The sequence below is a fragment of the Delphinus delphis genome, chromosome 4 (assembly GCF_949987515.2).
Source record: "Delphinus delphis chromosome 4, mDelDel1.2, whole genome shotgun sequence".
Lineage (NCBI taxonomy): Eukaryota > Metazoa > Chordata > Mammalia > Artiodactyla > Delphinidae > Delphinus > Delphinus delphis.
In genome coordinates, this window is record NC_082686.1 from 65,477,703 (window position 1) to 65,491,042 (window position 13,340).

General features: G+C 36.0%; 1 protein-coding gene across 1 annotated transcript in view; it reads left to right on the forward strand.

Annotated features, from left to right (window-relative positions):
- Nucleotides 1–13,340, forward strand: part of CFAP91 (cilia and flagella associated protein 91) — a 146,687-nt gene that overhangs the window by 50,707 nt on the left and 82,640 nt on the right. Inside the window, exons 8-10 of the mRNA XM_060009902.1 lie at nt 1,449–1,606; nt 3,588–3,770; nt 4,675–4,817. Of these exons, the coding sequence (XP_059865885.1) occupies nt 1,449–1,606; nt 3,588–3,770; nt 4,675–4,817 (484 nt within the window). The remainder of the gene's footprint in view (nt 1–1,448; nt 1,607–3,587; nt 3,771–4,674; nt 4,818–13,340) is intronic.

The following is a 13,340-nucleotide window of genomic DNA, read 5'->3' on the forward strand; positions in this document are numbered from 1 at the left end:
TTTTTTTTTTTTTTTTTTTTTGGCGGTACGCAGGCCTCTCACTGCTGTGGCCTCTCCCGTCGCAGAGCACAGGCTCCGGACGCGCAGGCTCAGCGGCCATGGTCCACAGGCCCAGCTGCTCCGCGGCATGTGGGATCCTCCCAGACCGGGGCACGAACCCGTGTCCCCTGCATTGGCAGGCGGACTCTCAACCACTGCGCCACCAGGGAAGACCTGTCTCTAGTCCTTTTGAGTAGAATATTCAGCTCTCTCTGCTGAGGCCGCACTTCTCCCTTGTCACTGTGGCAAATCTCAACCCTTGTTTATCCTCAAGTGCTGAGTTAATGGCTCCTGAAGGAAGGCTTCCCCACCATCCCCCTCCTTCCCTTTGATCAACTGGGAATAGTGCTAGAAGAGGCGCTCTGCCATTTCTTCTCCCACAGGAGTCTTTTCATTCTTTTGGCCTGGTATGTATCTCCCTGTGTTGTAAATGTTGGTTTATATGTCTACTCCACTAGAACAGTGCTTCTTGAGACAACGTATTTTATCTTGTTCACCATTGTTTATTCCCTGCCTGGCATAAATATTTGACAAATGAATAACTGAATAAATTACTGTGTAAATTTTTAAGTAAGAGTAAAATATTCAAATCTCCATTTTAGAAAGGAAAATCTTGACCACTATGTGGAACAAAGATTGGAAGGGGGAAAGACTAGACTAACAACCAGAGTCCAAGTCAGGAGAGAGATGACAAAGACATGGGCTAGGGAACAGATGTAAGAAGTGTTTTAGAGAAGGAATCATTAGAGGAGGGAAGAAGGTTAAGAGAAGGGGTAGATTTCTGGGGGAATAGAATGAGTGAGGTTTTTTTGAGGTTGTCAGGGGATATAGCTGGAGATTCAAGTAGATAGAAGTTCTAGTTCAGAAATACCTGGTCTGAAGTACAAATTTTGAAGTCATATGTACACATAAGCAAGTAGTCCTGGGAGAACAAGGTGAAGGTGAAGGGAAGGGAAGCGAAGAATAATTATCTATATGTGTCAGCTGCTGGCATTTTCACATTCACCACTTAAGGCTGCATGCCACAACCTCATTTTCTCTCACTCCTCCTATTACTTAACCCTCCAGCAATACCAGTCGACCTGGAACTATGCACAAACATTTGCTGTTCACTTAGGCCCATCTGCCTGGAGAACACTTTTTTACTCCATCTACCTAGCAAACTCTTTTTTGTCCTTCAGAACTACACCCATACATATTCCTCTTATACAGAGACTCACCATTGAGTTGCCACCCCAAACCCCCAATTCATTTGTCACACTTTTGCCAGAGTGGTCTTTTTAAGATACATGAATATGATACCAGCCCAAAGAGAAGCTTCTGTTTATGGCAAGTGTTCCCTTTCTCTGTAGTAGAGCACTCTATCTGAGAGATTGTAGACTTCTTTATGTTTTGTGATTTACTTGAAGACTGCAGGAGATTCGCCTGGAAGTTCTAAAAGAGCTGCTGAAGAAGCGTGATGAGAATCAAAATGAAGTAAACATGGCGTGCTTGAATGCCCAGTGGTCTAAACTGCAGGAGGTGAAGGAGGCAAAGTTGGCACAGATTCACCACACACACGTATCAGGTGATGGTGCAGTATGAACCGTGAAGAGAATGGAAAAGTTGGCTCTGCTTTGGGTCTTTGACCAAACCTGATTTAACTGTGATATAATTCTTTTTTGGTCCTATTGTTAGTTAATAGATAAGGAACAGGAGATGAGTTATTTCTCAAAAGTAGAAGGGTGGAGGAAAATTCCTTACTAAGAAAATCAAGTAATTATGTTCTAACAGGTAGTCAAGTTATTGACATTATGGGGCATGTGTGTGTTTGTGTGTGTAGGTGTTGGGCTCCCCATATTCATGGGCTGAGGCCCTGGATAGAGAGCCCTGTTTCTCAACTTTTTTTCATTGTTTCCACTAAAAAAGACATTCAGACATCTTTTTTCCAATCCCCCTGCCATGAAATTTTAATACCACAGGTATACTGTATATCTGTTTATGTACTATAAATATATCTGTACTTTATACATAAAAAGAGGAGTCAGTGGAGGATTAAGAATAACTAAATAAAAAATTTAAATTAAGAAAATTTAACTTATTAGCATTTAGCTTTATTTGCTATATTTGCTGAGTGACTTTTAATATAATTAATTTACTTATAAAAATTGTAATGCATCGCTTATATATGCAAATTAGCAGTTTATACACATAATAGCAATGTAATCACATTAAAAATTATTCAAAATATTTTTCCTAGCAAAACAATTACAAAAAATTAAGTTAATCCCTTAAAAATTATTTTTAGTGAACTTTTAAACTTTTTCTTGATGTGAGAAAATAACTTTTAACTTAACTAGCTGCACCTATGCATTTAGATACTGTCAACATTTTTTCTTTTCAGTAGTTGACATAACTAGTGATGGGTTGACTTTCTTTTTTTTTTACTCCTCCTGTCCCTCTCTCTTGCCCTCTGGGATCACCTTCCCAAATAAACTACCTGTACGCATGCCTTTGTCTCAGGTTCTGCCTGTGGGGGAACCCAGGCTAAGGCACACCTCAAATGTCACTTCCTCAGGGGAGACCTTCAAGGACCCCCACCCCCAGATAAGTCAGGTCCCTGTTATCTGTTCTCACTGTTATATGCCCCTGAATTTTTGTATGTGTGTGAGAAAATGACTTTTTACTTAACTAGGTGCTAGGTATGCATTTAGATATGGTCAACAGTTTTTTCTTTTCAGTACTAGATATAACCAATGATGGGTTGACTAATTTTTATAAATAACTATTAAAATGTAAACTATTTTTATGTAATTATGAAATCCCAAGTCACACACAGAAGCACTGAGGATCAAATATAAATAACATCCAAAAGGCAGCAGTGGCAAGTGCAACCACCTCTTTCAATTGTGACTTCAAAATCTCATATTGTTTTACACCCATTGAGAGTGCATGATGTAGAGCCTTCAAAAGGGGATGGGTCTGTGATGGGATTGAAAGAAAAGGAACAGGTGGAAGTAGTAAGCCTGACTCCTTAGATGAGTAAACTCCTACAGTGTACAGCTGAGACTGCCAAACAATTCTGAAATCTATAAGCTTGGATATATTCTGATTTATTCTGGTGTTAGCCAAGATGGACAGAAATTTTTGAAGAACCTGTAGTCTTCCTTCCCTTTTAATTATTCTCTTAGGAGAGAATAATTCCCTCAGTCTCTACTGAAAACATGTAGTTTTCAGTTACTTTGAGTTTCTTTCATTCATTTGACAAACTTTCATTGAATACCTCTTTCTGGCCCAGAGCTTAGAATGCAGTTATAAAAGATTTTTGATGAGTACCAATTGAGAACACTAGCTGATTCACCTTCCGTCACGGCCACCTGTCTCATGACAATCTGGATCACACAGATGTCAGATATATGTTTTAAGTGTTCTGGCTGCAGTGAGTGATCATAATGAAATTCATTCAGTTCAGTAGCCTTCCTGTGAATAAAACTATGGTTTACTAGTCTGCATTTGGACCATTCAGAACAATATTTTGGAGATAGTCATGGAGGTATGTTTTATTTTAGCAATCAGAAAACTTTTGGGAAAGGGAAAGAATATAGAAGGGAAGTTGGAGAGAAGAAATATCATCAAGGATTATTCTGATTATGCATCACAGGTCTATGGACCTCTATCTCGCCTTGGTCGTTTCACAGACAACAACTCAGAGGACTTTGTAGTAAAAAACCACTATCTCAACACCTATGAAGGTAAGCAATTCACATAATTACAAGTCTAGTATAAGAGGATTATCTTAGAAATATAAATATATAAAATATAGCAGTTTAGATTAAAAGCTAATCAAAAATTAAAATATTTGCAAGAAATAGCAATTACATGTTTAGTATTATTAATAATATGAGTTCATAGAAACCAATAAAAACTTCTAAGACCCAAATAAATAAATGGATACACTATGCAACAATTTGTTAAGGAGTAAAGTCAGTAAACTACTAAACATTTAAACATGTTTAATGTCAGTAAAATCAAAGTTTTGCAAAAATGAAATAGAAAAAATTTTATACCAGGTTTGTGAAGCAAACAAGAAATATATAATAAAATCGGCTCTTTATGAAGAAATGCCAGAAAACTAGCGGGCAAGGGGATGGATAAGTAGGGGATAAATTAGTGGAGAGGGTTATACCTGTTATAAAGTCCAAGAGAGGCTTTTTAAAATTATTTAAATTTCAGTTGAGAGGTTGGAGTATCACATGGCCAAGATCATGAGTTGATGCTCACACAATTGAACTTGCACCTCTGGCTGACCATCTCCAGAGCTGAATATGATAACCTGGTGTACATCCACTTTAGAATGGTGGTGCCATGTTTCATATGATCAATAATTTTCTGTCTATTATTGTGGAATGTTACATTTTTGTAGGGCAATGTTTTCATTTTAGAATGCATTTCTTATTTTATAATCTAAGTCATCAAGAATATAAGTTAATTATATAGAAATTTCCTTTATATTTCAGGGACAATTCAATTATATGAGGTACACCTTATCAATAATTCTAAATGAAACCACTTGGCAAACAGCTACTAAAATTAACAGCATGCTTTCAAATGATGTATTTAAGTACCGGATACTAAACATGTACTTCTTTCCTACAGGATTAGTCGAACTTGAGTCATGTCTCCCAAATTTTGTGACACAACCCCGAATCAGATCTCCAAAACCAAAAGTCACTACCACCAAAGATGGTTTTCTAAAGAGGGCTGCAAGGATGGACCATGAGTTGGCAGAGTTTCATAAGGTATAATTCTTATCTGGAAGACAAGATGCTTCTAGTGTGACTTTTACAGAGATATACTACACTCCAAAAATTGTACTTTGTCTTGGGCAGCAATGTCCAGTAGTTCTCAACACACAAGCCTACATTCTTTCTCCTCTCTAGACTTTTCTACCAGTTACCTGTGCTGTGCCGATCAGTGCTTTTCCCCCTCATTTCAAACTGTAGGGAAACCTCTTAGAGGTTATTCTCCCCATTTGCAGAAGTCACGCTACTTTCTAAAAGTTGTTCTGACTTTGGAGCTACACAATAAAATGTGACACAACACTGAGGTGTAACAAGTTTCTAGGGTTCAGGATTACTGTTGATTTTAATAGTGTAATAGGCCTCATTTTCTCCCTTTTAGATTTGTTACCAGGGCATCATGAAGAAAGGGAGTCATGTTCAGTATCCCACTCATCTAGTTTAAATTCAACTAAATGAGAAAGTTTGACGGTCATCTCCCATGAGCCAGCTGTATAGCTTCATCCGTCAGCTTCGCTTTCTCTTTTGTTAATTGGACTATAGGTGTTCACACTTGGATACATTTGAATCCTTAGTATATGACAGTGGTGCTCTATCTTTAGCCTGCATCAGAATCACCTGGAGGGCTTGTTAAAACACATGTTGCTGGGCCTCACCCCCAAAGTTTCTGATTCAGTAGGGGTGGGGCTGGATTACTTGCATTTTTTTGCAAGTTTCTAGGGGATGCTGATGCTGCAGGAACCACACTTTGAGACTCACTGATTTAAGACATACCCTCATCACTGGTCCATGTATGTTTGTTTGTTCAGTTAGTAATAGCATAAAGATCCATGGGAGCCCACACTCAAGATAAAAATTAGGACCTTGATAATCATTTACTTATATCTGTGTGGTTCTTTCCCACATTATCCCCATCTCCATTTACCGATTCTGAATTCTATGTTTATCATTTTCTCACTTTCTGTAAGATTTTTGGTAGATATTCTTTATTAGAGTATGGAAGTTCCCTTTTATTCCTAATTCACTGAAGCTTTTTAATCATGTGTTTATGTTGATTTTTATCAAATGTTTTGTCTGTATCTATTGAGATAATTATATATTTTTTCTTTAAAAAATTATTATTGTAATAGGGAATATTTATAGTTTTTTACAGATATTAAACTGTCCTCACATACTTATTAGGAACATAACTTGGTCAGGATGTATTATTTTTATACGTTATTGGATTTGATTTACTGATATTTTGTTCAGAATTTTTTTTCTGTATTCGTGAGTGAAATGGCCTTATTTTTCTTTCTCAGTTTGACTATATGTGGCATCGGTGTCAGAGTTACACAGGTCTTCTGAAATGAATTGGGGGGTATTCCTTCTTTCCTACTTTGAAAAGAGTTTAAATAAGTTTGAGATGATCTTTTTCTTCAGTTTGGTAGAATATTCATATAAAAGTATCTGAGACGGATGTTTTCTTCATGGGAAAAATTGTAAGCACTCCTTCAATTTCCTTACAACTTACAGAACTTTCTGCAGCATTTTGGTAAATTATATTTTCTTTACAAATTCCGTTTCACCTAACTTTTCAGATTTTTTTGCATATGGTTGTTGATAGTATTATCAATACTTTAAAATCTTTTTAGTGTTTATCTATAATCATGCCCACTCTTTTCATTCATAATATTATTTATTTGTGCTTTAACTCTTTTTCCTTAATCAATTTTACTGGAGGCTTGTTTATTTTCTTGGTATTTTTTTCAAACATTTGAACTTTTGATTTTGTTGATTTTCTCTATGTAAATTTTTTTCAGTTACATTAATTCCCACTCATATTTATTTTATCTTTCTTTCTCCTTTCTTTGGGTTAGTTTTGTGGTTCTTTTCCTAACTTAAAATAGACATGTAGCTCATTAATTTTCAGGCACTCATCAGTTTTATATAATATTTAAAGCTAACCATTTCCTTCAAAACACTGATTTTGGTACATCCCATTAGTTTTGACATATAGTTTGGCATTATCATTAATATCTAATTTTTTAAAACATCCATTGTGATTTTTGGACCTGTGAGTATTTAACAATGTGTTTAAAATTTCCAAATATGCAGGAATTGTAACTAATTTTCTAATGAATTTCTCAATTGCTCTATCGTCAGAGATCTTAGCCTGTATGATACCTATTCTTTGAAATTTAGTGAGGCTTGCTTTGTGAACTAGTATAGTATATGTGATTTTACATATAAAATAATCTAAATCCACCTTCAAATAATACTATAACTACACGTGTCATGCAGATACCTTATAGTAGATTATTCCCAATTCCTCCCTACTGTCCCTGTGACATTGCTCATTCATTTCATTGATCCATATGCTATAATCACCGAATACATTTTTACTATCATATCATTTACTATCAATACATTTTTACTATCACTATGATTTAACAGTTATACTTTAGATCAATTAAAAATAAGAAAAAATATTTCATTTTACCTTTATTTATTCCATCTTTTCCACTCTTCCTTTCTTATATAGATCCAAGTTTCTGACGTATGTCATTTTGCTCCTGCCTGAAGAACTTGTTTTACCATTTATTACAGGGCAGGTCTGCTGGAAATGAACTCCTTCGGTTTTTATTTGTCTCAGAAAGTCTGTATGAATCATTTACTCTCTTTGACATATAATTCACATACCATAAAGTTAACCCTTGTATACAATTCAGTTATGTGTAGCATACTTATAAGATTGTTCTACCATCAACACTGTCTAATTCCAGAATATTCTCATCATCCTCAAAAGAAACCCCATACCCATTAGCAGTCACAACCAATTACCCTCTTCCCCGTACCACCTGGCAACCACTAATTTCCTTTCTTTTTATGGATTTGCCTATTCTGTACATTTCATATAAATACAACGATACAACATATGGCCTTTTGTGTTTGGCTTCCTTCATGTAGCATAATGTCTTCAAAGTTCATCCATGTTGGAGCATGTCTCAGTATTTACTTACTTTTTATGCTTGCATAATATTCCATTGTGTGGATATACCACATTTTGTTAATCTACGTATCAGTTGATGGAAATTGAGTTGTTTCTACTTTTTGTCTATTTTTGTATAAATAATGCTGATATGCACATTCATGTACATGTTTTTTAGTTTTCTTGGGTCTATACCTAGGAGTAATTTCTGCGTCACATGGTAACTCTATATTATACTTTTTGAGGAACTGCCAGACTGTTAAAAGTGGCTGCACTATTTTACATTCCCACCAGCAATGTATGCGTGTTCCAATTTTTGCACATCTTTTCCATCTCTTGTTATTTTCCATCTTTCTTATTGTAGCCATCCTAGAGTGTGTGAGGGGATATATCACTGTGGATTTGATTTGTATTTGTCTAATAATTAATGAATTTTGTCACCTTTTCATGTTACTTGTATATCTTTTTTGGAGAAATGTCTATTCAGATACTCTGCTTATTTTTTAATTGAGTTTCTTTTTATTGTTTATCATAAACATTATTTTTAATGTTTGTATTGGTTTTTAAAAATTTTTAATTTTATATATTTTTTATACAGCAGGTTCTTATTAGTCATCAATTTTATACACATCAGTGTACATGTCAGACCCAATCTCCCAATTCATCCCACCACCACCCCAACCCCCCGGCCACTTTCCCCTCTTGGTATCCATATTTTATTCTCTACATCTGTGTCTCAATTTCTGTCCTGCAAACCAGTTCATCTGTACCATTTTTCTAGGTTCCACATATATGTGTTAATATGCGATATTTGTTTTTCTCTTTCTGACTTACTTCATTATGACAGTCTCTAGATTCATCCAAGTCTCTACAAATGACCCAATTTCGTGCCTTTTTATGGCTGAGTAATATTCCATTGTATATATGTACCACGTCTTCTTTATCCATTCATCTGTTGATGGGTATTTAGGTTGCCTCCATGACCTGGCTATTGTAAACAGTGCTGCAATGAACATTGGGGTGCATGTCTCTTTTTGAATTATGGTTTTCTCTGGGTGTATGCACAGTAGTGGGATGGCTGGGTCATATGGTAATCTATTTTTAGTTTTTTAAGGAACGTCCATACTGTTCTCCATAGTGGCTGTATCAATTTACATTCCCACAAACAGTGCAAGAGGGATCCCTTTTCTCCACACCCTCTCCAGCTTTTGTTGTTTGTAGATTTTCTGATGATGCCCATTCTAACTGGTGTGAGGTGATACTTCATTGTAGTTTTGATTTGCATTTCTCTAATAGTTAGTGATGTTGAGCAGCTTTTAATGTTCTTGGCCATCTGTATGTCTTCTTTGGAGAACTGTCTATTTAGGTCTTCTGCCCATTTTTGTATTGGGTTGTTTGTTTCTTTAATATTGAGCTGCATGAGCTGTTTATATATTTTGGAGATTAATCCTTTGTCCGTTGATTCGTTTGCAAATATTTTCTCCCATTCTGAGGGTTTTCTTTTCATCTTGTTTATGGTTACCTTTGCTGTGCAAAAGTTTTGAAGTTTCATTAGGTCCCATTTCTTTATTTTTGTTTTTATTTCCATTACTCTAGGAGGTGGATCAAAAAAGATTTTGCTGTGATTTATGTCAAAGTGTGTTCTTCCTATGTTTTCCTCTAAGAGTTTTATAGTGTCCAGTCTTACATTTAGGTCTCTAATCCATTTTGAGTTTATTTTTGAGTATGGTGTTAGGGAGTGTTCTAATTTCATTCTTTTACATGTAGCCGTCCAGTTTTCCCAGCACCACTTATTGAAGACACTGTCTTTTCTCCATTGTATATCCTTGCCTCCTTTGTCATAGATTAGTTGACCATAGGTGTGTGGGTTTATCTCTGGGCTTTCTATCTTGGTCCATTGATCTATATTTCTGTTTTTGTGCCAGTACCATACTGTCTTGATTACTGTAGCTTTGTAGTATAGTCTGAAGTCAGGGAGTCTGATTCATCCAGCTCTGCTTTTTTCCCTCAAGACTGCTTTGGCTATTCGGGGTCTTTTGTGTCTACATACAAATTTTAAGATTTTTTGTTCTAGTTCTGTAAAAAATGCCATAGGTAATTTGGTAAGGATTGCATTGAATCTATAGATTATTGGGGGTAGTATAGTCATTTTGACAATATTGATTCTTCCAGTCCAAAAACATGATATATCTCTCCATCTGTTGGTATCATCTTTAATTTTTTTCATCAGTGTCTTATACTTTTCTGCATACAGGTCTTTTGTCTCCCTAGGTAGGTTTATTCCTAGGTATTTTGTTCTTTTTGTCGCAGTGGTCAATGGCAGTGTTTCCTTAATTTCTCTTTCAGATTTTTCATCATTAGTATAAGGAATGCAGGAGATTTCTGTGTGTTAATTTTGTATCCTGCAACTTTACCAAATTCATTGATTAGCTCTAGTAGTTTTCTGGTGGCATCTTTAGGATTCTCTATGTATAGTATCATGTCATCTGCAAACAGTGACAGTTTTACTTCTTCTTTTCCAACTTGTATTCCTTTTATTTCTTTTTCTTCTCTGATTGCTGTGGCTGAAACTTCCAAAACTATGTTGAATAATAGTGGTGAGAACGGACAACCTTGTTTTGTTCCTGATCCTAGTGGAAATGGTTTCAGCTTTTCACCATTGAGAACAATGTTGGGGGTGGGTTTGTCATATATGGCCTTTATTATGTTGAGGTACGTTCCCCCTATGCCTATTTTCTGGAGAATTTTTATCATAAATAGGTGTTGAATTTTGTCAAAAGCTTTTTCTGCATCTATTGAGATGATCATATGGTTTTTCTTCTTCAATTCATTAACATGGTTTATCACATTGATTGATGTGCGTATATTGAAGAATCCTTGCATCCCTGGGATAAATCCCACTTGATCATGGTGTATGGTCCTTTTAATGTGTTGCTGGATTCTGTTTGCTAGTATTTTATTGAGTTTTGCATCTATATTCATCAGTGATATTGGTCTGTAATTTTCTTCTTTTGTAGTATCTTTGTCTGCTTTTGGTATCAGGCTAATGGTGGCCTCATAGAATGAGTTTGGGAGTGTTCCTTCCTCTGCAATTTTTTGGAAGAGTTTGAGAAGGATGGGTGTTAGCTCTTCTCTAAATGTTTGATAGAATTCACCTGTGAAGTCATCTGGTCCTGGACTTTTGTTTGTTGGAAGACTTTTAATCACAGTTTCAATTTCATTACTTGTGATTGGTCTGTTCATATTTTCTATTTCTTCCTGGTTCAGTCTTGGAAGTTTATACCTTTCTAAGAATTTGTCCATTTCTTCCAGGTTGTCCAGTTTATTGGCATAGAGTTGCTTGTAATAGTCTCTTAGAATGCTTTGTATTTCTGCAGTCTCTGTTTTAACTTTTCCTTTTTCATTTCTATTTTTATTGATTTGAGTCCTCTCCCTCTTTTTCTTCATGAGTCTGGCCAACGGTTTATCAGTTTTGTTTATCTTCTCAAAGAACCAGCTTTTAGTTTTATTGACCTTTGCTATTGTTTTCTTTATTTCTATTTCATTCATTTCTGCTCTGATCTTTATGATTTCTTTCCTTCTGCTAACTTTGGGTTTTGTTTGTTCTTCTTTCTCTAGTTCCTTTAGCTGTAAGGTTAGATTGTTTATTTGAGATTTTTCTTGTTTCTTGAGTTAGGCATGTATAGCTGTAAACTTCCTTCTTAGAACTGCTTTTGCTTCATCCCATAGGATTTGGATCGTCATGTTTTCATTGTCATTTGTCTCCAGGTAATTTTTCATTTCCTCTTTGATTTCTTCAGTGATCTCTTGACTATTTAGTAGTGTATTGTTTAGCCTGCATGTGTTTGTGTTTTTTGTGTTTTCTTCCGTAATTCATTTCTAATCTCATAGTGTTGTCGTCAGAAAAGATGCTTGATATGATTTCAATTTTCTGAAATTTACTGAGGCTTGATCTGTGACCCAAGATGTGATCTATCCTGGAGAATGTTCCGTGCACACTTGAGAAGAAACAGTAATCTGCTGTTTTTGGATGGAATGTCCTATAAATATCAATTAAATTGATCTGGTCTGTTGTGTCATTTAAAGCTTCTGTTTCCTTATTTTCACTTTAGATGATCTGTCCATTGGTGTAAGTGAGGTGTTAAAGTCCCCCACTATTATTGTGTTACTGTTGATTTCCTCTTTTATAGCTGTTAACAGTTGCCTTATGTATTGAGGTGCTCTGATGTTGGGTGCATATATATTTATAATTGTTATATCATCTTCTTGGATTGATCCCTTGATCATTACATAGTGTCACTCCTTATCTCTTGTAACATTCTTTATTTTAAAGTCTATTTTATCTTATACGAGTATTGCTACTCCAGCTTTCTTTTGATTTCCATTTGCATGGAATATCTTTTTCCATCCCCTCACTTTCAGTCTGTATGTGTCCCTAGATCTGAAGTGGGTCTCTTGTAGACAACATATATAAGGGTCTTGTTTTTGTATCCATTCAGCAAGCCTGTGTCTTTTGGTCGGAGCATTTAATCCATTCATGTTTAAGGTAATTATTGATATGTATGTTCCTATGATCATTTTCTTAATTGTTTTGGGTTTGTTTTTGTAGGTCCTTTTCTCCTCTTGTGTTTCCCACTTAGAGAAGTTCCTTTAGCATTTGTTCTAGAGCTGGTTTGGTGGTGCTGAATTCTCTTAAGCTTTTGCTTGTCTGTAAAGCTTTTGATTTCTCCAACGAATCTGAATGAGATCCTTGCTGGGTAGAGTAATCTTGGTTGTAGGTTCTTCCCTTTCTTTCTTTTTTTCTTTTTCATCTTTATTGGAGTACAGTTGCTTTATAATGGTGTGTTAGTTTCTGCTTTATAACAAAGTTAATCAGTTATACATATACATATGTTCCCATATCTCTTCCCTCTTGCCTCTCCCTCCCTCCCACCCTCCTTATCACACCCCTCTAGGTCGTCACAAAGCACGGAGCTGATCTCCCTCTGCTATGCGGCTGCTTCCCACTAGCTATCTATTTTACGTTTGGTAGTGTATATAGGTCCATGCCACTCTCTCACTTTGTCACAGCTTACCCTTCCCCCTCCCCCATTTCTCTGGGAGGTGGGTCAGAAAGGATCTTCTTGTGATTCATGTCATAGAGTGTTCTGCCTATGTTTTCCTCTAAGAGTTTGACAGTTTCTGGCCTTACATTTAGGTCTTTAATCCATTTTGAGCTTATTTTTGTATATGGTGTTAGGGAATGTTCTAATCTCATACTTCTACATGTAGCCGCCCAGTTTTCCCAGCACCACTTATTGAAGAGGCTGTCCTTTCTCCACTGTACATTCCTGCCTCCTTTATCAAAGATAAGGTGACCATAAGTGCGTGGGTTTTCTTTGGACTTGCTATCCTGTTCCATTGATCTATATTTCTGTTTTTGTGCCAGTACCATACTGTCTTGATTACTGTAGCTTTGTAGTATAGTCTGAAGTCAGGGAGCCTGATCCCTCCAGCTCCGTTTTTCGTTCTCAAGGTTACTTTGGCTATTCGGGGTCTTTTCTGTTTCCATA